This window comes from Salvelinus namaycush, chromosome 28 (assembly GCF_016432855.1).
Source record: "Salvelinus namaycush isolate Seneca chromosome 28, SaNama_1.0, whole genome shotgun sequence".
NCBI classification, from domain to species: Eukaryota; Metazoa; Chordata; class Actinopteri; order Salmoniformes; family Salmonidae; genus Salvelinus; species Salvelinus namaycush.
In genome coordinates, this window is record NC_052334.1 from 41174646 (window position 1) to 41200686 (window position 26041).

At 42.3% G+C, this 26041-nt stretch overlaps 1 protein-coding gene across 1 annotated transcript in view; it reads right to left on the bottom strand.

Moving 5' to 3' along the window:
* Nucleotides 1–26041, bottom strand: part of LOC120023365 (MAM domain-containing glycosylphosphatidylinositol anchor protein 1-like) — a 246431-nt gene that overhangs the window by 95879 nt on the left and 124511 nt on the right. The window contains exons 7-9 of the mRNA XM_038967372.1: nucleotides 7851–7966; nucleotides 5924–6137; nucleotides 725–1021 (exon numbers count right to left, since the gene is read on the bottom strand). Of these exons, the coding sequence (XP_038823300.1) occupies nucleotides 725–1021; nucleotides 5924–6137; nucleotides 7851–7966 (627 nt within the window). The remainder of the gene's footprint in view (nucleotides 1–724; nucleotides 1022–5923; nucleotides 6138–7850; nucleotides 7967–26041) is intronic.

Consider the following 26041-nt stretch of genomic DNA (forward strand, 5'->3'; position numbering starts at 1 on the left):
TGATGGTGCCAAGAGAAGAGAAATCTTCATGAATTCTAAGGCTTTTAGGGTTTTGAACTTTATGAACGAGCCCGATTCATTATGGAAGCATTATTGAAGCGCAGCAGGCAAAAGCACTCTTACTGCAGACCACCAAGAAGTCTAAACGTAACCAAGGGGAGTGTTTGTTAATAGCTTAGTCACTAATTGCTTGCACAAACAATAAACAGGGTATGCACACTTAGACGCGTTGGTTTCTGATACCATTTGTTAGTTAGCAACGTTGTTGGGTATGTTAGTAACAGTGCATTCGACCCCATTTAAGGGTTATCGTTAGCTTACTGCGGTCCAGTGTGCGTTTGAAATTGAATTGAGACAGTGACTGCAGTCCATTCTAATCTAATACTACTAGCTATCGATTTGAACAAATTGTTGATTGAGTTTTAATGACAGAATATTGTTAGCTGGGTGAACTGACACGGCTCTTCAGGTCTCAGGCAACGTCACTCATTACATGTGTGGTTCTGAATTACCTCTGTTACAGTAACACAGCTTATTCAACTAATCAAAAATGTGAGGATTACTTGATTCATTCATTAGGTGTGTTACTACTGGACTGAACAAAACCTTGCACACCATATAGGTCTCCAGGACCAGGAGAAACACTTATCTTGGGTAATACTTAATTCTATTCAGAGCTCAATAAACAGACATCTCATGGAAAATGTAGTACTTTACTACTCACATTGTACATTCAGCTGAACCTGCGCCTGACGTGGCTTGATGTTGAGGCCATTGTATGGTGCCGTCTGGCAGCGGTAGGCACCCATCAGGTCGCGGGTGACGTTGGTCAGGCGGAGGCGCCCGTCGCGTGTTTCCACCGCCCACTCACCCGTGGGCATGGCCAGGTCCTTGTCGGCGCGCGACCAAAGCACAGGTGGGCGGGGCTTGCCGTCAACCAGGCACACCAGGTCGGTGGTGCCTCCCTCCCTCACACTCACCACCTGGCCCCCTTCTGGCACTGTTAAAATTGGGGGAGTGACTGTGGGGGGAGAAAGGGGGAAGGGTGTGAGAGGGAGTCATCATCGGATGCGGCCACAGTGTCTCCTGACCCCTCCTCTCAGCCTCAAGTATTTATGCTGCAGTAGTTTATGTGTCTTGGGGGGGCTAGGGTCAGTTTGTTATATCTGGAGTACTTCTCCTGTCTTATCCGGTGTCCTGTGTGAATTTAAGTATGCTCTCTCTAACTCTCTTTCTCTCTCGGAGGACCTGAGCCCTAGGACCATGCCTCAGGACTACCTGGCATGATGACTCCTTGCTGTCCCCAGTCCACCTGGCTTTGCTGCTGCTCCAGTTTCAACTGTTCTGCCTGCGGCTATGGAACCCTGACCTGTTCACCGGACGTGCTACCTGTCCCAGACCTGCTGTTTTCAACTCTCTAGAGACTGCAGGAGCGGTAGAGATACTCTTAATGATCGGCTATGAAAATCCAACTGACATTTACTCCTGAGGTGCTGACTTGCTGCACCCTCGACAACTACTGTGATTATTATTATTTGACCATGCTGGTAATTTATGAACATTTGAACATCTTGGCCATGTTCTGTTATAATCTCCACCCGGCACAGCCAGAAGAGGACTGGCCACCCCTCATAGCCTAGTTCCTCTCTAGGTTTCTTCCTAGGTTTTGGCCTTTCTAGGGAGATTTTCCTAGCCACTGTGCTTCTACACCTGCATTGCTTGCTTTTTGGGGTTTTAGGCTGGGTTTCTGTACAGCACTTTGAGATATCAGCTGATGTAAGAAGGGCTATATAAATACATTTGATTTGACTTGATTTGAAGGGAGTGGGATGGGAGAGAGGGGGCGTGAGGAGGGAGATGGAGATGGAGGATAAAGAGAAGAGTGGAAGAAACAGGAAGAGGGAAGAGTGGAGGGCAAGAAAATATTTTAGAAAGGGTTGCCCAAAAGAAAACCAGGTTTATAGAAAGAAAGAGAAAAAAAAGAAAGATGAGGACAGCCGGGCGAAGGGTGGAGGGGGAGAGTGAGTGAGGTTAAATGTTGACATTAGCAAGGCCATTTTTATTGGACATTAAAGTGACTATATATACAGTTGAAGTCGGAAGTTTACATACACTTAGGTTGGAGTCATTAAAACTCGTTTTTCAACCACTCCACAAATGTCTTGTTAACAAACTATAGTTTTGGCAAGTCAGTTAGGACATCTACTTTGTGCATGACACAAGTCATTTTATAAACACCCGTTTACAGACAGATTATTTAACTTGTAATTCACTGTATCACAATTCCAGTGGGTCAGAAGTTTACATACACTAAGTTGACCATGCTATTAAACAGCTTGGAATATTCCAGAAAATGTTGTCATGGCTTTAGAAGCTTCTGATAGGCTAATTGACATCCTTTGAGTCAATTGGAGGTGTACCTGTCTATGTATTTCAAGGCAGACCTTCAAACTCAGTGCCTCTTTGCTTGACATCATGGGAAAATCAAAAGAAATCAGACAAGACCTCAGAAAATTCTGGTTCTGGTTCATCCTTGGGAGATATTTCCAAACGCCTGAAGGTACCACGTTCATGCTGGAGAAAACAGGTAGAAAAGTATCTATACCCACAGTAAAACGAGTCCTATATCGAAATAGCCTGAAAGGCCGCTCAGCAAGGAAGAAGCCACTGCCGCAAAACCTCCATAATAAAGACAGACTACGGTTTGCAATTGCACATGGGGACAAAGATTATATTTTTTGGGAGAAATGTCTTCTGGTATGACTTAAACAAAAATTGTTTGGCCATAATGACCATCGTTATGTTTGGAGGAAAAAGGGGAAGCTTGCAAGCCGAAGAACAACATCCCAACCGTGAAGCACGGGGGTGGCAGTATCATGTTGTGGCGGTGCTTTGCGGCAGGAGGGACTGGTGCACTTCACAAAATAGATGACATGAGGAAGGTAAAGCATGTGGATATATTGAAGCAACTTCTCAAGACATCAGTCAGGAAGTTAAAGCTTGGTCGCAAATGGGTCTTCCAAATAGACAATGACCTCAAGCATACTTCCAAAGTTGTGGCAAAATGGCATAAGGACAACAAAGTCAAGGTATTGGAGTGGCCATCACAAAGCCCTGACCTCAATCCTATAGAAAATGTGTGGGCAGAACTGAAAAAGTGTGTGCGAGCAAGGAGGCCAACAAACCTGACTCAGGTACACCAGCTCTGTCAGCACCCCCACAACATGATGCTGCCACCCCCGTGCTTCACGGTTGGGATGGTGTTCTCCGACTTGCAAGCCTCCCCCTTTTTCCTTCAAACATAACAATGGTCATTATGGCCAAACAGTTCTATTTGTTTTATCAGACCAGAGGACATTTTACGAATGTCATTCCTGAGCGGTATGACGGCTACGTGGTCCCATGGTGTTTATACTTGCGTACTATTGTTTGTACAGATGAACGTGGTACTTTCAAGCGTTTGGAAATTGCTCCCAAGGATAAACCAGACTTGTGGAGGTCTACAATTTTATTTCTGAGGTCTTGGCTGATTTATTTTGATTTTCCCATGATGTCAGTCACAGAGGCACTGAGTTTGAAGGTCGGCCTTGAAATACATCCACAGGTACACCTTCAATTGACTCAAATGATGTCAATTAAGCTATCAGAAGCTTCTAAAGCCATGACATCATTTTCTGGAATTTTCCAAGCTGTTTAAAGGCACAGTCAACTTAGTGTATGTAAACATCTGACCCACTGGAATTGTGATACAGTGAAATAATCTGTCTGTAAACAATTGTTTGTCATGCACAAAGTAGATGTCCCAACCGACTTGCCAAAACTATAGTTTGTTAACAATAAATTTGTGGAGTGGTTGAAAAATGAGTTTTAATGACTCCAACCTAAGAGTATGTAAACTTCCGACTTATATACACTGCTCAAAAAAATAAAGGGAACACTTAAACAACACAATGTAACTCCAAGTCAATCACACTTCTGTGAAATCAAACTGTCCACTTAGGAAGCAACACTGATTGACAATACATTTCACATGCTGTTGTGCAAATGGAATAGACAAAAGGTGGAAATTATAGGCAATTAGCAAGACACCCCCAATAAAGGAGTGATTCTGCAGGTGGTGACCACAGACCACTTCTCAGTTCCTATGCTTCCTGGCTGATGTTTTGGTCACTTTTGAATGCTGGCGGTGCTCTCACTCTAGTGGTAGCATGAGACGGAGTCTACAACCCACACAAGTGGCTCAGGTAGTGCAGCTCATCCAGGATGGCACATCAATGCGAGCTGTGGCAAGAAGGTTTGTTGTGTCTGTCAGCGTAGTGTCCAGAGCATGGAGGCGCTACCAGGAGACAGGCCAGTACATCAGGAGACGTGGAGGAGGCCGTAGGAGGGCAACAACCCAGCAACAGGACCGCTACCTCCGCCTTTGAGCAGTAGGAGCACTGCCAGAGCCCTGCAAAATGACCTCCAGCATGTTGCTGGTGACAGTCTATGATTTATTTAGAATTCAAGGCATACTTAACCAGCATGGCTACCACAACATTCTGCAGAGATATGCCATCCCATCTGGTTTAAGCTTAGTGGGACTATCATTTGATTTTCAACAGGACAATGACCCAACACACCCCCAGGCTGTGTAAGGGCTATTTTACCAAGAATGAGAGTGATGGAGTGCTGCATCCAATGACCTGGCCTCCACAATCTCCCGACCTAAACCCAATTGAGATGGTTTGGGTTGAGTTGGACTGCAGAGTGAAGGAAAAGCAGCCAACAAGTGCTCAGCATATGTGGGAACTCCAAGACTGTTGGAAAAGCATTCCAGGTGAAGCTGGTTGAGAGAATGCCAAGAGTGTGCAAAGCTGTCATCAAGGCAAAGGGTGGCTACTTTGAAGAACCTTAAATCTTAAATTAAATGTTTTAATTTATAAAGCCCTTTTACTAAAAGTCCCAGTGTACCTATCATTGGTAAACTTTAGACATATGACGTATCACACCCAGTCTCAGGGATGGCTAACTCTGGAAATCCCTTTGGTCTCTACTGAGTTAGGTAAATCAGCTTTTAGTTCTTCAAAATGTTATTCAATTTGATGTTCTGGTGCCTCCAGGGTAATTCAGGACATTGAGGACATTATTACTGATGAATGTGTTAGTTTTTTACGACTGTTTTTCTTTCTGCTTGCATTTTGTATTTATATTTTGATGTGTGTATTTTCTGTAATTTATGTAATTCATCTGTAAAAGAGTGTCACGTTCTGACCTTAGTTCCTTTTTTATGTCTTTATTTTGGTTTGGTCAGGGCGTGAGTTGGGGTGGGAATTCTATGTTCTATATTCTATGTTTTGTTCTATGTGTTGTATTTCTGTGTTTGGCCTAGTATGGTTCCCAATCAGAGGCAGCTGTCATTCGTTGTCTCTGATTGAGAACCATACTTAGGTAGCCTGTTCCCACCTGAGTTTGTGGGTAGTTGTTTCCTGTTTTGTGTTTGTTTCACCATTCAGGACTGTTTCGGTTTTCTTTGTCATTCACTTTGTTATTTTTGTATTTTTTCGTGTTCTGGTATATTAAAGTAACATGGACACTTACCACGCTGCATTTTGGTCCGATCCTTCATATTCCACATCAGAAGAGGAAGACAACCGTTACAAAGAGACCTTGGTCTCAGTATGATTCCCTGATCAAATAAATAAAATGATCCCTACTGATAAGGTTGTAATTGTCATAAACGGATTTGTTGTCATCTTTTGGTTGAAAAGGTAAAAGGTCAGTGGTGAAATGTCACTACTCGGCAACTCGGGTAACAACATTCTGTCTGCATTTCCCACTTGTAATTCCGACTTGGATGGTAAAGTGAAATTTCCCACTGGGAACTAGGAGCTTCCAATAACTCTGATAGCACGTGAACATAGCAACAGAACAGTTCACTTACCGCTGTTCTGGGTGATGTTGACATCCACCCTCAGCTCAGGCACTGTGCTCCCGGGGAAGTTGGCCACGCAGCTGTAGGTGGCTTGGTCGCGGAAGTTCATGTCCACGATCTCCAGACTGCTAGTACCAGGCGCCATGTCTGGGTCGCTGTGCAGCACAATCAGGCTGTCCGAGTTGTAGATGAGCACAGCGTTCTGGTACCACGTGTAGTTCACCTAATAGTATAATAATATAGCAAGATGTTATTTAATTGTGTTAATACACACACACACACACACAGTACCAGTCAAAAGTTTGGAAACACCTACTCATTCAAGGGTTTTTCTTTATGTTTAGAATTTTTTTACATTGTGGAATAGAAGTGAAGACATCAACACTATGAAATAACACATATGGAAGCATGAACCAAAAAGGTGTTAAAAAATCCAAAATATATTTTATATTTGAGATTCTTCAAAGTAGCCACCCTTTATCTTGATGACAGCTTTGCATTCTCTTGGCATTCTCTAAACTAATTTCATGAGGTAGTCACCTGGAATGCATTTCAATTAATGTTTTTGTAAGGACCAACGCCGGACATGAGAAGCAGGTACAGGAAGTCAAACATTTATTCAGGAACGGACAAAGAACACGACAGGAACAGCATCAGCACACGGGTAAACAAGGACATATGACAAACAATCCTGAAGCAGGAAACAGAGCTGGGAAACAGACAGATATAGGGAAGGAAATTACACAAGTAATTGAGTTCACGTGAGTCCAATGAGCGTTGATGCACATGACGGGGAAAGGCAGGTGTGCGTATTGAAAGTGGCTTGAGTGCGTAACGTTGGGAAGTCTGGCGCACTCGAGCACCAGAGGGAGGAAGAGCGGGAGCAGGCGTGACAGTGTTTGAGCCAATCAGTTGTGTTGTGACATGGTAGGGGTGGTATACAGAAGATTTGGTAAAAGACCAAGTCCATACTATAGCAAGAACATCTCAAATAAGCAAGGAGAAACGAGAGTCCATCATTACTTTAAGACATGAAGGTCAGTCAATTCGGAAAATTTCATGAACTTTTAAAGTTTCTTCAAGGGCAGTAGCAAAAACCATCAAGCGCTATGATGAAAGTGGCTCTCATGAGGACCGCCACAGGAAAGGAAGACCCAGGGTTATCTCTGTTGCAGAGGATACGTTAGAGTTACCAGCCTCAGAAATTGCAGCCCAAATAAATGCTTCACAGAGTTCAAGTAACAGACACATCTCAACATCAACTGTTCAGAGGAGACTGCGTGAATCAGGCCTCATGGTCGAATTGCTGCAAGGAAACCACTACTAAAGGACACCAATAATAAGAAGAGACTTGCTTGGGCTGAGAAACACAAACATTCTGCAGTGATACGCCATCCCATCTGGTTTGCGCTTGGTGGACTATAATTTGTTTTTCAACAGGACAATGACCCAGCACACCTCCAGGCCGTATGAGGTGGGAACTCCTTCGAGACTGTTGGAAAAGCATTCCAGGTGAAGCTGGTTGAGAGAATGCCAAGAGTGTGCAAAGCTGTCATCAAGGCAAAGGGTGGCTACTTTAAAGAATCTAAAATTAACACTTTTTTGGTTACTACATGATTCCATATGTGTTGTTTCACAGTGTTGATGTCTTCACTATTATTCTACAATGTAGAAAATAGTAAAAATAAAGAAAAACCTTTGAATGAGTAGGTGTGTCCAAACTTTTGACTGGTACTGTACTTTACTGAATTCATAGTAACTTGTTATAAGCATGTAATAGCCTTTAATGTATTTTAACAAGGCATATGTCTCTTTAAATAAAATGTTCATCCCTCTTAATTCTCTCAACTTATTTAGTCTGCATTATTATGAGACCATTATAAGACATTGTAAAGAGGTCATACCCTATTATAATTATTATTATTATTCAGTTGACCTTGTCCTGGGGCTGCGCGTCCACGTGGCATGAAAGCTTGAGGTCACGGCCCATCTGGATGCTCTCACTGTCCTTGTTGGAGTCGGGTGTGATCTGGAAGGTAAGGTTACCCATACCTGAAGTGAGAGATGGAGGGAAGGGGAATAGAAGGGGGTGAGGAGGGTGAGAGAAGGAGGAGAGGTGTAGGGAAGGAAGGAGTTGGTTGAAGGAAGAAGGAGAGAAGGGTGTGTAGGGAGGGGAAGAGGAGGAAAGGAAGGCAAAAGGAGGGAAAGAGGGGTAAGGAAGGAGAAAGGGAGAGATGGGTAAGGAAGAATGGGGTGGGAGAAGGTGTAAAGTATAAGAGAGAAAGAAATAAGGAGGAAGGAGAGAGCATAAGAAAGAGAGGATGGGAAGAGGGAGAAAGAAGAGGAAAAGGTAGAGGGAAAGGGATGAGGTAAGAATGAGGGAGGGAACAAGCAGGGCACAAGCAGGGCACGTAGGTGTGATCAGGTAGGAGGGAGGGAGAGAGAAGAATAGAGGGAAATTAAAAAGAGAATAAACAATGAGAAAAGGAAGGAACATTTGTAAAAAGGAGAGAGATCCACCCTAACCATCTTAACAACAATGACTGTCCCAACAAAAATATCAAAATACACATAACGTACCTTCAGAGGTACACACAACGATCTCTCATGGTACTGTGCAGTACCTTTTAGTAAAATGTGCGGATAAAGAGTATAATGGTACATTTAAGTAGCCAATATTTTGAATATAAAAGGTACAGTCATCACACTCACACTCTTCAAAAAAAGGGGTACATGTGAAGGTACATTTCTGTTTTGCCAAATAAATGGAACTAATGGCTTTGTTACTGAGGTGGTTCCCTTAAAAGCCAAATGTGTACCATAATCATCCTCTATTACATGCAGATGTTATAAATAGTTTTTTATATCTGTGTCTTTGCATAATGCTACACAAAGATAAATAACATACATTTCTCAACTAATCCAATCAGTAAATTTGATTTTTTTGCGCACCCATTACTGAAATGGTTGTTCCAGTTTAAATGGCTTAGGCAGTCACACCTATTGCTGGATTCCAATAGGAATTACACATCACTTTTAAAGTGGTCTATGGTAGAGGCACATTTTTGTCCTCTACTATAGGAAAATATGGCTTTGTCACTGTGGTGGAAACCTATGAAGACATAAAGTACCTTTTCTAAAAGCATACTTTGTACCTGTGGACTATATTTAAGAAAGGTAATATCTGAGGTATGAACTGTACATATAACTAAAGGTACGAAGGATGACCTTATAGGGTACCACCTAGGGGTGGGAAACCAAGGCTTTCTGAATGCTTCGGCGATTTCACGAAATTGTTTCCGAAAAACTAATTAACCAGAGTTTCATTATCTGTTTACAATGCACATTAAATACATCTGCTGGTCAGCAATAAATAGCAGTGTGTGATTGTCAGATAGAGGTATTTTTTCTCCATTTTCATTTAAACACTGTGGAGCCGCGGTAAAGTCATTGGCTTTAGTAGCTTATAATCAGATAGAATACCAGGTTTGCATCTTACATCATGCTTCTCTTTTTTGCCTTAAAGTTGACTATTTAAAAGAAACGGAATATACGGCATTATTTAGGATGCTTAAGACAGAAGCTTATACTATACTAAATAAAAACATTGTTTGCCTTCAACAGTATTCCACCTCATACCCTTACATCGCTGAATGTTCCATACCAGTCAGGTGAATCTTTTTGTACAGAATCCTAACTATATTTCTAAGTACACGTGCAGTAGAGGTCAGTGTTTGAAAGCAGCTGGAAATCAGAAAAGGCCCCAGAACCACGGCGAAATAAGTGGGATCTCGCATTTTGCAACACACAGTTTGAAAAAGCAGGTTGATCAAACAAAGCTTCGGACTTCATTGATGACGTACTTCTGATAAAGTGATACACACATCAGCACACTGCTTTGAAGTTAGCTGCTTTGATGTAGCATCTCTAGTACCAGTGAGAGTGCAGGAGAGGAAAAATAAAAACATTGCAGCTCCATGCTTTGCCAAGCATGCAAACTAGCTCGACAAGTGGGTTGGTGAGGACGGGAGACTTAACGTCACCGTCATATGGTTAGCCCTCCGCGCTCAAATAGATGGAGACCACATGTTGCACTTTATACGTTAGCGAGGCGCTTACGAAGCACTCGTCCGCGTGCTATCTCGCCACCTGGGCTCGTGTGACTCCCATTAACAGGGAAGGGGAAAACACACACACGTACACATATGTGCAAGACAAAAACATACATCCCGGAACAACACACTTTGTCTGGTCCTTCTTTAAAAACTTCTTATGGAACAGTGGGACGGTAGCGTCCCACCTCGACAACATCCGGTGAAATTGCAGAGCGCCAAATTCAAATTACTATAAATATTTAACTTTCATAAAATCACAAGTGCAATACATCAAAATAAAGCTTATCTTGTTGTTAATCCAGCCAAGGTGTCAGATTTCAAAAAGGCTTTACGGCGAAAGCATACCATGCGATTATCTGAGAACAGCGCCCAGCAGACAAATCATTACAAACAGTAACCAGCCAAGAAGAGGAGTGACAAAAGTCAGAAATAGCGATAAAATGTATCACTTACCTTTGATGATCTTCATATGGTTGCACTCACAAGACTCCCAGTTACCCAATAAATGTTTGTTTTGTTCAATAAAGTCACTCTTTATATCCAAAAACCTCAGTTTGGCTAGCGCGTTTTGTTCAGTAATCCACTGTCTCAAACAACAACAGGTAAATTGCAGAGCGTGAAACTCAACAAAACAAAAATTCTCATAATAAACATACATAAAAGATACAAGTGTTATATATAAGCTTAAAGATAAACTTCTTGTTAATCCAACCGCTGTGTAAGATTTCAAAAAGGCTTTACGGTGAAAGCAAATCATGCAATTATCTGAGAACAGCGCCCAGCAGACAAATCATTACAAACAGTAACCAGTCAAGAAGAGGAGTAACAAAAGTCAGAAATAGCGATAACATTTATCACTTACCTTTGATGATCTTCATATGGTTGCACTCCCAAGACTCCATGTTACACAATAAATGTTCGTTTTGTTCAATAAAGTCACTCTTTATGTCCAAAAACCTCCATTTGTTAGAGCGTTTTGTTCAGTAATCCATTGGAACAAAGCGCGGTCACAGCAGTAAGACGAAAAATCAAAAAAGTACCATAAAAGTTCGTAGAAACATGTCAAACGATGTTTATAATCAATCCTCAGGTTGTTTTAGTCATAAATAATCTATAATATTTCAACCGGACAATAGCTTCGTCAATAGAAAAGGAAAAACAAGAAAGGCACGCTCCCGGTCATGCACTGGACTCATGTCTGGAAATTTCCACTGTCCTCTCATTGAAAGTGGTGTTTCTCCCTCATTTTTCAGAGTAAAAGCCTGAAACAATGCCTAAAGACTGGCCACATGTTGTGGAAGCCATAGGGATCATGAACTGGGTCATAAGTCTTTGTATTGTGGATAGGCTTTCAATGGAAAAACAGCCATTTCAAAATAAAAGTGTTTCCTGGATGGATTTTCCTCAGGTTTTTGCCTGCCATATCAGTTCTGTTATACTCACAGACATTATATTAAGAGTTTTGGAAACTTTAGAGTGTTTTCTATCCAAATCTACCAATTATATGCATATACTAGATTCTGGGCCTGAGTAGCAGGCAGTTTACTTTGGGCACGCTTTTCATCAAAAATTCCAAATACTGCCCCCTATCCTAGTGAAGTTAATTACTTCCACTCGGCTCCAATTAATCCAAGTAAATAAAGATGATTAAAAGCGATACAAATAGTCAGCGGCGTTTGTTTAATGGGTAGGGTATTAGAAGGAGACGTACTAAACCTAATGTCTTGACCTGCTTGTATAGAGTTGGAGCTAATCTCAGATCAACTGGATGGCATTCACACACATGTAGACGTTCACATACACGCACACACACACACACACACACACACACACACACACACACACACACACACACACACACATGCTTTCAGAACTATACACATATTGTAACGGCTGTTTTCCTCCTCTTCGTCTGAAGAAGATTTATTAAAGCAAGACTAAACACGAAGAACACTTGAATAGATTACAAAATAACAAACGACGTAGACCGACCTGAACTTAAGAACTTACATAAACACGAAGAACGCACGAACAGGAACAGACTAGACAAACGAAACAGTCCCGTGTGGTACAAACACTGACACGGAAGACAATCACCCACAAACAAACAGTGAGAACAGCCTACCTTAATATGGTTCTCAATCAGAGGAAACGTCAAACACCTGCCCCTAATTGAGAACCATATCAGGCAACACATTGAACCCAACATAGAAACACATAACATAGACTACCCACCCAGCTCACGCCCTGACCATACTAAACAAATACAAAAAACAACGGAAAACAGGTCAGGAACGTGACACATATTGTAATTTAATACAGGTGCGGCTAAATATATTGGTACCCTTTTCTTAAATAATTCCCTATTTCTTCTAAAATAAGTTGAAATTTAAAAATGATTTTGGTCTCCACACTTCATTGGATTTTCAACATTGCAGAACCAATTTATTTTTTGTAAATTTAAGTTTAGATTTTAATTTTGAAAATAAATACAAAATGGCATTGTAACGGTTTTCTTCCGTTGATGAAGGAGAGGACCAAAATGCAGCGCGGCTAGTGTTCAACATGTTTAATAAACAAAGAGACGATAACGTGAACACTATACAAAATACAAAATAACAAACGTGAAAACCGAGACAGTCCTATCTGGTGCAGAACACAAAGACAGACGACAACCACCCACAAACCCCAATACAAAACAAGCCACCTAAATATGGTTCCCAATCAGAGACAATGACAAACACCTGCCTCTGATTGAGAACCATATCAGGCATACATAGAAATGGACAAACTAGACACACAACATAGAATGCCCACCCAGCTCACGTCCTCACCAACACTAAAACAAGTAACACACACAAGAACTATGGTCAGAACGTGACAGGCATGGAGATAATTATTGGAACCCAGAGCTAGTACTTGGTTGCACAGCCTTTGACCAAGATATTGGTTTTGACCAACAAATTATTATTGTAGCCATCAATGAGCTTGCTGCACCTTTCTACTGACAATTTGGCCTACTCTGCTCTAATTATTCAATGTTAGAGGGTTGCCCTCTATCGACTGCTGTTCTAGGGGAAGGCTGTGTGTTAATCGAGCTCTGTGACAATTTCAGCCGAAATTGACATTCACAAGTTAAAAGTACATAATTTACCTTCTAAATCGGACTGGCAATGAGTAAGGATAAGTATGCAAGAGAAAGACTGCATCAAAGAGAAGATACTCCGTTATTTTCACAGTGTTTAAGCCGTTCACCGACCCAAACTCCACAAGGTAGTAGAGGCCGTCGTTACAGCCGAAACAGCAGTGGTGGAAAAAGTTGTCAATTGTCATACTTGAGTAAAAGTAAAGATAACTTAATAGAAAATGACTCAAATAAAAGTGAAAGTCACCCAGTAAAATACTACTTGAGTAAAAATCTAAAACTATTTGGTTTTAAATATACTTAAGTACCAAAAGTAAATGTAATTGCTAAAATATACTAAAGTATCAAAAGTAAAAGTATGAAAAATGTCAAATTCCTTATATTAAGCAAACCAGATGGCACAATGCTATTTAAAAAAAAAAAAAACTATTATGATAGTCAGGGGCACACTCCAATACTCAGACATAATTAACAAACCAAATATTTGTGTTTAGTGAGTCTGCCAGATCAGAGGCTGTCGGGATGTCCAGGGATGTTCTCTTGAATTGGACCATTTTCCTGTCCTGTACTTTTGGGTGTCAGGAAACATGTATGAAGTAAAACGTACATTATTTTCTTTAGAAATGTAGTGGAGTAAAAGTAAAAGTTGTCAAAAATATAAATAGTACAGTACAGATACCCCAGAAAACTACTTAAGTAGTATTTTAAATTATTTTCACTTAAGTACTTTAACCCCCTGATCATTTTCAAACTCAAATGGCAGGGAAAATTGTGTATCCTATGGCGGGTCGTAATTAGTTGAAGTTAAATAACAAAGCAACTGATTTGTTTTCTTTTCCGTTTCAGCAGCCTCCCAAAACTTCCATCCCACATTCTATAATTTAGATGACTGTCTTTAGCAAATTCTCTTCTAACTAATGATATACATTATTTTTTTTAAAAGTCAGTGCGGCCTTTGAATGGTGTTAGTTTAAAACAGTGCATACACCCCAAACGCTTGCCCCTGCTCTATTGATTTCAAATTGATATCGATATGAGTGATTAACAAAATAGTGTTGTGTTTACCTTTCTGCGTTGGCTACCCAATTGAAACAAAATGCAACAATCCAAAATGTAGCTGGCTTTCTTCTACAGGTTGTCCTCTAACCAGTGATATACATATTATTCACAGATTCTGTGTGTTTTTTTTTTGTAAGGTTAGTTCAAACAGGAAGTGCAACCCAACCCCTCTCAATCTATTGATTTCAACATGATGTAACAATGAGTGATTGACAAATAAGTGTTGTGTTCTTTTTCTGTTTTGGCGACCCTAAAATCAAAATGAATCACTCCAAAATGTACCTGGTTGTCTTCAGCAGGTTGTCCTCTAATGAGTGAAGTAAACAATATTTACAGTTTCCATGTGTTTTTTTAGTTGTGTTAGTTTCAACAGCGCATATAATCTGATTTCCCCCCTTATCAAAATGTGTGATTCTTCAAAGTAGGCACCCTGTGCCTTGATGACAGCTTTGATCACTCTTGGCATTCTCTCAACCAGCTTCATGAGGAATGCTTTTCCATAAGTCTCGAAGGAGTTCCCACATTTGGTGAGCACTTGTTGGCTGCTTTTCCTTCACTCTGAGGTCCAAATCATCCCGAACCATCTCAATTGGGTTGAGGTCGGGTGATTGTGGAGGCCAGATCATCTGATGCAGCACTCCATCACTCGCCTTCTTGGTCAAATAGACCTTACACAGCCTGAATGTGTGTTTTTGGTCACTGTCCTGTTGAAAAACAAATGATAGTCCCACTAAGTGTAAACCAGATGGGATGGCATATCATTGCATAATGCTGTGGTAGCCATGCTGGTTAAGTGTGTCTTGATATCTAAATAAATCACAGACAGTGTCACCAGCAAAGCACCCCCACACCATCACACCTCCTCCTCCATGCTTCACGTTGGGAACCACACATGCAGAGATCATAAGTTCACCTACTCTGCGTCTCACAAAGACACGGCAGTTAGAACCAAAAATCTAACATTTGGATTCATCAAACCAAAGGACAGATGACCACCGGTCTAATGTACATAGCTTGTGTTTCTTGGCCCAAGCAAGTCTCTTCTTCCTATTGGTGTCCTTTTGAAGTGGTTTCTTTGCAGCAATTCAACCATGAAGGCCTGATTCACGCAGTCTCCTTTGAACAGTTGATGTTGAGATGTGTCTGTTACTTGAACTCTGTGAAGCATTTATTTGGGCTGCAATTTCTGAGGCTGGTAACTCTAATGAACTTATCCTCTGCAGCAGAGGTAACTCTGGGTCTTCCCTTCCTGTGGCGGTCCTCATGAGAGCCAGTTTCATCAAAGCGCATGATGGTTTTTGCGACTGGACTCAAAGTTCTTGAAAATTTCCGTATTGACCGACCTTCATGTCTTAAAGTAATGACGGACTGTCATTTCTCTTTGTTTATTTGAGCTGTTCTTGGCATAATATGGACTTGGTCTTTTACCAAATAGGGCTATCTTCTGTATACCACCCCAACCTTGTCACAACACAACTGATTGCCTGAAACACATTAAGAAGGAAAGAAATTTCACAAATTCACTTTTAACAAGGCACACCTGTTAAATCAAATGCATTACAGGTGACCACCTCATGAAGCTGGTTGAGAGAATGCCAAGAGTGTGCAAAGCTGTCATCAAGACAAAGGGTGGCTACTTTGAAGAATCTCAAATGTTTGACACTTTTTTGGTTACTACATGATTCCATATGTGCTATTTCATAGTTTTGATGTCTTCAATATTATTATTAGAAAATAGTCAAACTAAAGATAAACCCTGGAATGAGTAGGTGTGTCCAAACTTTTGACTGGTACTGTATGATTACTATTGTGACACATTAAAACTCGTTTTTCAAACACTCCACAAATTTCTTGTTAAAACTATAGTTTTGACAAGTCGGTTAGGACATTTACTTTGTGCATGACACAATACATTTTTCTGCAATTGTACACAGAGAGATTATTTCACTTATAATTCACTGTATCACAATTCCAGTGGGTCAGAAGTTTCCATACAGTAAGTTGACTGTGCCTTTAAAGAGCTTGGGAAATTCCAGAAAATCTCATGGCTTCAAAGCTTCAAACTCAGTGCCTCTTGCTTGACATCATGGGAAAATCAAAAGAAATCAGCCAAGAACTCGGGAAAAAACATTGTAGACCTCCACAAGTCTGGTTCATCCTTGGGAGCAATTTCCAAACGCCTAAAGGAACCACGTCCATCTGTACAAACAATAGTATGCAAGTATAAACACCATGAGACCACGCAGCCATCATTCCACTCAGGAAGGAGACGCGTTCTGTCTCCTAGAGATGAACGTACTTTGATGCGAAAAGTGCAAATCAATCCCGGAACAACAGCAAGGAAGAAGCCACTGCTCCAAAAACCGCCATAAAAACGCCAGACTACGGTTTGCAACTGCACATGGGGCAAAGATCGTACTTTTTGGAGAAATGTCCTCTGGTCTGATGAAACAAAAATACAACTGTTTGACCATAATGACCATCGTTATGTTTGGAGGAAAAAGGGGGAGGCTTGCAAGTCGAAGAACACCATCCCAACCATGAAGCACGGGGGTGGCGGCATCATGTTGTGGGGGTGCTTTGCTGCAGGAGGGACTGGTGCACTTCACAAAATAGATGGCTGCATGAGGCAGGTAAATTATGTGGATATATTGAAGCAACTTCTCAAGACATCAGTCAGGAAGTTAAAGCTTGGTTGCAAATGGGTCTTCCAAATGGACAATGACCCCAAGCATACTTCCAAAGTCGTGGCAAAATGGCTTAAGGACAACAAAGTCAAGGTATTGGAGTGGCCATCACAAAGCCCTGACCTCCATCCCATAGAAAATTTGTGGGCAGAACTGAAAAGGTGTGTGTGAGCAAGGAGGCCTACACACCTGACTCAGTTACACCAGATCTGTCAGGAGGAATGGTCCAAAATTCACCCAACTTATTGTGGGAAGCTTGTGGAAGGCTACCCAAAACGTTTGACCCAAGTTAAACAATTGAAAGGCAATGCTACCAAATACTAATTGAGTGTATGTAAACTTCTGACCCACTGGGGCTGAAATAAATCATTCTCTCTACTATTATTCTGACATTTCACATTCTTAAAATAACGTGGTGATCCTAACTGACTTAAAACAGGGAATTTTTACTAGGATTAAATGTCAGGAATTGTGAAAAACTGAGTTTAAATGTATTTGGCTAAGGTGTATGTAAACTTCTGACTTCAACTGTATGTGTAGGTAGTACATTTTATGTTTATGTTTTCAATATATCACAAACTGTTTATTGATTATTGATTTGGAGACTTCAAAACATTGTTTTGACATTGGGCTATTTATCAAAAGTAGTTGTCAACAGGAAGCAGCATCATTTTCAACTTACAGGAATATAAATGAAACTTTCAACATGAAATTCCAATAGTATTCCACTTATTAATTAGGTAGTCCAAAAATGTGATGTGATTGATTAATCTTGATGATCTACCAGAAATCTAGGTTTTTTGTATAGTTTGACAAATTTTTACATTGCAGAAAAATAGTGAAGACATCAAAACTATGAAGTAACACATATGGAATCATGTAGTAACCAAAAAAAGTGTTAAACACATTTTATTTTATATTTGAGATTCTTCAAAGTAGCCACCCTTTGCTTTGATGACAGCTTTGCACACTCTTGGAATTATCTCAACCAGCTTCATGAGGTAGTCACCTGGAATGCATTTAACAGGTGTGCCGTAGTTCATTTGTCTAATTTCTTTCCTTCTTAATGCATTTCAATATAAATGGAACTTTCAACATGAATTTCCAATAGTATTCTTGTTATTAATTAGGTAAAAACTGAATGAGTCCAAAAATGTGATGTGATTTTTTGATGATCTACCAGAAATCATGAAAACTGGGGTTGCCTTGCCTATAACTGAATCAAATCAAAATCATGTTTCTCAACTGCTATAAGAATACAGTGACTCAAATACAACATACAAATGTCTACAAGTGACAGGCAAAATGTGGCTAACAGTAGTGGCTTAGCTAGCATCAAAACAAGTGCATAAAATGCTGTACAATTGTGAAAATATGACTAAAACATTGACATCTTCATCAGGAGTTGCATTCACGCACAGTAAAGGATAAAACAGAATAATATTGTTAGAAAACCGGAGAATCTCTGCTCAGCCACAGATGGCATGCTGAATTTTGGAGTTGGGTTAATTAACTAGCTAGCTGTGATGTTGTCAGTCACTCTTAAAGGGACAGGCTTTCTTACAGGTGAATAAAACAGAAATTAATATAGAACTGTTGTGTCTGATCAACAAAAATGTTGTAATTAATGTTGATGTATTGTACTGGAACTAATGACATCAAACTATATTTAATGGGTTTATTTATTCGCACCAAAGAAAACAAGTGATAGATAACAAACAAAGAAACGGTGTGCAGGTGTAGTTGGAAGCCCGAGGGCTGATATGAAAACCACACCACAACAAAACAATATACAAGACATAAGTACAAAAATAAAAAGGTTTGTTAAAACAGATAACAAAACCTACTAATTATAAATGTATAAATGAATTGATTAGTAATCACGAAAAATAAATCATGTTTTGTTTAAATGTGTTTGTGTGCATGTGAGAGTTAGGTTATATGGAGTTGATTACTGAGTAGTTTGGTTTATCAGGTTGACCCCCAGTCTTTTCTTGAAGCTATTGAGGGATGATGTTTTGTCAATGTGAAGATAAGAATTCCAGAGTATGGTACCTCTATATCTGATAGAGATTTGACTATGTGAGGTGCAGCAGTGGGGAGGGTGAAGGTTATCACAGTGTCTTGTGTTATATACTGTAGATGCATTTCAAAATTTACCTGGAAGAATCCATTGAAGGGTTTAGCTAAACTGGGAGGTATGAGTATTTGTAGATGAAGTAATTGGTGTTTCTTAAACAAAGGTGCAGATGGAGCAAGGTAATTAGAGAAGGTGTCTAGTCTTTTGTATGATGAGTAATTTGTATAGGTAAGATGCATATGTACTGGCCCAGACAATATTATAGTAAATGAGATATGGGTAAATTAAGCTATAGTATAGAGTTAGAACGCAAGCCTGATGAACCAAACTACTAATTTTTGTGATAATACCAACAGATTTCATCACTTTGCTGCAGACAGCGCATACAACCTGATTTACCCCCTAATCAATATGAGTGATGAATTGCCATTTGTCAAAACAGGGTTTTTGGTGCATACAGTTTATAAGGTGCTCGTAAAAAAATATATATATACACTAGAAGGTCAGGATCCCGGAGTCGCCTCTTCACTGTTGATGTTGAGACTGGTGTTTTGCGGGTACAATTTAATGAAGCTGCCAGTTGAGGACTTGTCAGGTGTCTGTTTCTCAAACTAGACACTCTAATGTACTTGTCCTCTTGCTCAGTTGTGCACCGGGGCCTCCCACTCTTTCTATTCTGGTTAGAGACAGTTTCACTCTTCTGTGAAGGGAGTAGTACACAGCGTTGTACGAGATCATCAGTTTCTTGGCAGTTTTTCGCATGGATTTCTCAGAACAAGAATAGACTGACGAGTTTCAGAAGAAAGTTATTTATTTCTGGCCATTTTGAGCCTGTAATCGAACCCACAAATGCTGATGCTCCAGATACTCAACTAGTCTAAAGAAGGTCAGTTTTATTGCTTCTTTAATCATAACAACAGTTTTCTGCTGTGTTAACATAATTACAAAAGTGTTTTCTAATGATCAATTAGCCTTTTAAAATGATAAACTTGGATTAGCTAACACAACGTGCCATTGGAACACAGGAGTGATGGTTGCTGATAATGGGCCTCTGTAAATCTATGTAGATTTTCCATTAAAAGAAATCAGCCGTTTCCAGCTACAATAGTCATTTACAACATTACCAATGTCTACACTGTATTTCTGATCAATGGTCTTTCCAGGACAACGTTTCATCAGGGCTCCTGAGTGGCGCAGCGGTCTAAGGCACTGCATCACAGTGCTAGAGGTGTCACTGCAGACCCTGGTTTGACTCCAGGCTGTATCACAAACGGCTGTGATTAGTAGTCCAATAGGGTGGTGCACAATTGGCCCAGTGTCATCCGGGTTAGGGTTTGGCCAGGGTAGGCTGTCATTGTCAACTGATTTGCCTAGTTAAAAAAAGGTTAAGTTAAAAAAATCTATTAGGAATCTAGTGTGTGACTTTTTTAAACAATATTTCTTATTCTTGGAATTTTTTTACATTTAAAGATTTTTGTTATTATCTGGAACCATTCAGAAAATATGGGCATGCTTGAGTTGGCTTCATTAATTTGCGAATCAAAAATCTAATTGGTATCATCTGTCACGTTCCTGACCTGTTTTCCCTTGTTTTGTCTTTATTTAGTATGGTCAGGGCGTGAGTTGGGTGGGTTGTCTATGTGTGATTTTCTATGTTGGGATTTTGTGTTCGGCCTGGTATGATTCTCAATCAGAGGCAGCTGTCAATCGTTGTCCCTGATTGAGAATCATACTTAGGCAGCCTGGGTTTCACGTGTGTTTTGTGGGTGTTTGTCTACCGTGTTAGTGTTTTCACCACACGGTACTGTTTCGGTTTTCTGCACTTTGTTTATTATTTTGTATTTCAGTGTTCAGTTTCGGTTTTAATAAATCATCATGAGCACGAACCACTCTGCATATTGGTCCGATCCTTCTCGCCTCTCCTCGTCCGATGAGGAGGACGAAATAGACAATCGTTACAGAAACACCCACCAACAAAGGACCAAGCAGAGTGGAAAAGGGCAGCGACAGCAGCAGCAGCAGCGGAGAGAAATCCAGGACTCATGGACGTGGGAGGAGATTCTGGACGGCAAGGGACCCTGGGCTCAGCCAGGGGGATATCGCCGTCCTAAAGCCGAGTTGGAGGCAGCGAAGGCAGAGAGGCGCTGGTATGAGGAGGCAGCGCGGCGACGCGGTTGGGAGCCCGAGAGTCAGACCCAAAAATTTCTTGTGGGGGGGGCACACGCGGAGTGTGGCAAAGCCGGGTAGGAGACCTGAGCCAACTCCCCGTGCTTACCGTGGAGTGAGAGGGCGTCGTACTGGTCAGACACCGTGTTATGCGGTGGAGCGCACGGTGTCCCCAGTACGCGTGCTTAGCCCAGTGCGGGCTATTCCACCTCGCCGCACTGGTAGGGCTAGGTTGGGCATCGAGCCGGGTGTCATGAAGCCGGCCCAACGCATCTGGTCTCCAGTGCGTCTCCTCGGGCCGGCGTACATGGCACCATCCTTACAAATGGTGTCCCCGGTTCGCTAGCATAGCCCAGTGCGGGCTATTCCACCTCGCCGCACTGGCAGGGCTACGGGGACCATTCAACCTGGTAAGGTTGGGCAGGCTCGGTGCTCAAGAGCGCGTGTACTCCTTCACGGTCCGGTATATCCGGTGCCACCTCCACGTACCAGTCCTCCGGTGGCAGCCCCCCGCACCAGGCTGTCACTCCGTCTCCTCCCTACAGGTGTGCCTGCCTGCCCAGCGCTGTCTGAGCTACCTGCCTGCCCAGCGCTGTCTGAGCTGTCTGCCTGCCCAGCGCTGTCTGAGCTGCCTGCCTGCCCAGAGCCAGTAGAGCCGTCCGTCTGTCCCGAGCCAGTAGAGCCGTCCGTCTGTCAGGAGCCGCCCGTCTGTCCCGAGCCATCAGAGCTGCCCGTCTGTCCCGAGCAGTCAGAGCTGCCCGTCTGTCCCGAGCCGCTAGAGCCGTCCGCCAGACAGGAGCAGCCAGAGCCGTCCGCCAGACAGGAGCAGCCAGAGCCGTCCGCCAGACAGGAGCAGCCAGAGCCGTCCGCCAGACAGGAGCAGCCAGAGCCGTCCGCCAGACAGGAGCAGCCAGAGCCGTCCGCCAGACAGGAGCAGCCAGAGCCGTCCGCCAGACAGGAGCAGCCAGAGCCGTCCGCCAGACAGGAGCAGCCAGAGCCGTCAGCCAGACAGGAGCAGCCAGAGCCGTCAGCCAGCCATGACCAGCCAGAGCCGTCAGCCAGCCATGACCAGCCAGAGCCGTCAGCCAGCCATGACCAGCCAGAGCCGTCAGCCAGCCATGACCAGCCAGAGCCGTCAGCCAGCCATGACCAGCCAGAGCCAGCCAGCCAGGATCCGCCAGAGCCTGCAGTCAGCCAGGCGATGCCAAAATCGCTCTTCACTCCAGCGCTGCCGGAGTCTCCCGCCTGTCCGGCGCTGCCGGAATTCCCCGTGCATTTGGGACCCATGGCTAGGGTCCCCAGGCCAAGGTCGGCGGCGAGGATCGCCGCTCATAAAAGGCCACGGGGGCGATTAAGGAGGCGGACAAAAACATTGTTTAAGTGGGGTCCACGTCCCGCGCCAGAGCCGCCACCGCGGACAGACGCCCACCCAGACCCTCCCCTAGAGTTTTAGGTGGTGCGCCCGGAGTTCGCACCTTAAGGGGGGGGTTCTGTCACGTTCCTGACCTGTTTTCCCTTGTTTTGTATTTATTTAGTATGGTCAGGGCGTGAGTTGGGTGGGTTGTCTATGTGTGATTTTCTATGTTGGGATTTTGTGTTCGGCCTGGTATGATTCTCAATCAGAGGCAGCTGTCAATCGTTGTCCCTGATTGAGAATCATACTTAGGCAGCCTGGGTTTCACGTGTGTTTTGTGGGTGTTTGTCTACCGTGTTAGTGTTTTCTGCACTTCGTTTATTGTTTTGTATTTCAGTGTTCAGTTTTGGTTTTAATAAATCATCATGAGCACGAACCACTCTGCATATTGGTCCGATCCTTCTCGCCTCTCCTCGTCCAATGAGGAGGACGAAATAGACAATCGTTACAATCATCAGCAAAGAGAATGGGAAGTACGGTAGAAAACACAGCAGCAAGGTCATTGATATAGATTAGGAATAACAAAGGTCCAATTATTGAACCCTGTGGCACACCACAGGATATCTTGGCCCTGGTAGATACACTCCCATTTCCATGAACAAATTGTTCTCTAACATACGCATAACTATATAGCCAATTAAATGTTTAATCATGAAAACCGTAATAATGCAATTTAGAACGTAATATTTTATGATCAACCGTGTCAAATGCTTTAGATTAATCTGAAAAGATGCCAGGAGTGTATTCATTGTTGTTCAGGGATGTGGAGTAGATTTTACGAAAGCCATATTGGTGCTCATATATACTGGAAAGAAATATAAACGCAACATCTAAAGTTTTGGCCCCATGTTTCATGAGCTGAAATAAAAGATCCCAGAAATGTTCAATACACACAAAAAGCTTGTTTCTCTCAAATATTGTGCACAAATTTGTTAGCATCCTTGTTAGTGAGCATTTCTCCTTTGCCAAGATAATCCATCAACCTGACAGGTGTTGCATATCAAGAAGCTGATTAAACAGCATGATCATTACACAGGTGCACCTTGTGCTGGGGACAATAATAGGTCACTTTAAAATGTGCAGTTTTGTCATACAACACAATGCCACCGATTTCTTAAGTTGAGGGAAATTGGCATGCTGACTGCAAGAATGTCCACCAGATATGTTGCCAGAGAATTGACCTGTGGGATTATCCGAGACCAGCCACCCTGACAGCTGCTGAAACTGTGGGTTTGCACAACCAAAGAATTTCTGCACAAACTGTCAGAAATCGTCTCAGGGAAGCTCATCTGCGTGCTCGTCGTCCTCACCAGGGTCTTGACCTGTATGCAGTTGAGCATCGTAACCGACTTCAGTAGGCAAGCGCTCACCTTCGATGGCCACTGGCATGCTGGAGAAGTGTGCTCTTCACGGATGAATCCCAGTTTCAACTGTGCCAGGGCAGATGGCAGGCGTGTACGGCGTCGTGTGGGCTAGCGGTTTGCTGATGTAATTTCCTGTAGCTTATACCTGCCCACACCATAACCACACCACCACGGGGCACTCTGTTCAGAACATAGAGAACACAATTGCATTTTATCGATGGCAATTTGAATGCACAGAGATACCGTAATGAGATCTTGGGGCCCATTGTCGTGCCATTCATCTGCCGCCATCGCCTCATTTTTCAGCATGATCATGCACAGACCCATGTCGCAAGGATCTGTAAACAATTTCTGGAAGATGAAAATGTCCAAGTTCTTCCATGGCCTGCGTACTCACGAGACATGTCACCCATTGAGCATGGTTGGGATGCTCTGGATCGACATGTACGACAGCGTGTTCCAGTTCCCGCCAGTTCCCGATGGTGTTCTCGGGTGATGAGAGGTGTTGGGTTTGCGCCAGACATAGCGTTTTCCTTGATGGCCAAAAAGCTCCATTTTAGTCTCATCTGACCAGAGTACCTTTGACAACATGTTTGGGGAGTCTCCCTCATTCCTTTTGGCAAACAACAAACGTGTTTGCTTATTTTTTTCTTTAAGAAATTACTTTTTTCTGGCCACTCTTCCTTTACGGAAGCTCTGTGGAGTGTGCGGCTTAAAGTGGTCCTATGGACAGATACTCCAATCTCCGCTGTGGAGCTTTGCAGCTCCTTCAGGGTTATCTTTGGTCTCTTTTGTTGCCTCTCTGATTAATGCCCTCCTTGCCTGGTCCGTGAGTTTTGGTGGGCGGCCCTCTCTTGGCAGGTTTGTTGTGGTGCCATATTCTTTCAATTGTTTAATAATGGATTTAATGGTGCTCCGTGGGATGTTCAAAGTTTCAGATATTTTTTTATAACCCAACCCTGATATGTACTTCTCCACAACTTTGTCCCTGACCTGTTTGGAGAGCTCCTTGGTCTTCATGGTGCCGCTTGCTTGGTGGTGCCCCTTGCTTAATGGTGTTGCAGACTCTGGGGCCTTTCAGAAAAGGTGTATATATACTGAGATCATGTGACAGATCATGTGACACTTAGCTTGCACACAGGTGGACTTTATTGAACTAATTATGTGACTTCTGAAGGTAATTGGTTGCACCAGATCTTATTTAGGGGCTTCATAGCAAAGGGGGTGAATACATATGCACCACCCACTTTTCCATGTATTATCTTTAGATTTTTTTAAACAAGTAATTTTTTTCATTTCACTTCACCAATTTGGGCTATTTTGTGTATGTCCATTACATGAAATCCAAATAAAAATCAATTTAAGTTACAGGTTGTAATGCAACAAAATAGGAAAAACGCCAAGGTGGATGAATACTTTTGCAAGGCACTGTACCCGACACTGCCATTCTGTCCTGCCGATGCATATAAAAAAACAGCTAGAATATTATCCATGTCCTTGTTCAGCCAATTGTCAAAGAAACATAGGGTATTCCAGTTCTTCAGGTCCCGTTGATAGGATAGTCTCGAACGAAGCTTATCCATTTTGTTCTCCAGTGATTGTACATTCGCCAATAGAACAGATGGTAGAGGCGTTTTATTTAATCGCCGCCGTAGTTTAATCAGGGTACCCGCACGTCGGCCTCTATATTGCCGTTTCTTTCTCTTCCGAGTGTCAGGGATTAGGGCCTGGCCCGGGGTGAGCGGTATGTCCTGCGCCGCCAGTTCATTGAAAAATAAATCTTCATCCAAATTGAGGTTAGTGATAGCTGTTTTAATGTCCAGAAGCTATTTTCGGTCATATGAAACAATAGAAGGAACAAGTTAAGATCAGGTCAAAAAAGAACACAAAATAGCAGAATTGTTAAAGAGCCCGAGAATCGTAGGAATTTATGGTAAGGTAAATTACATGTGCAGATATCAGAGGAGAGTTGGGGGAATGTATGGAAAACACTATATAAAGCCACTACATAACCAAACAAGGATGTTCCAATTCAAAGTACAAAATAATTTTCTTATGAGTCCTGATAAAGTTAATAAAATGAACAAAGAAATATCT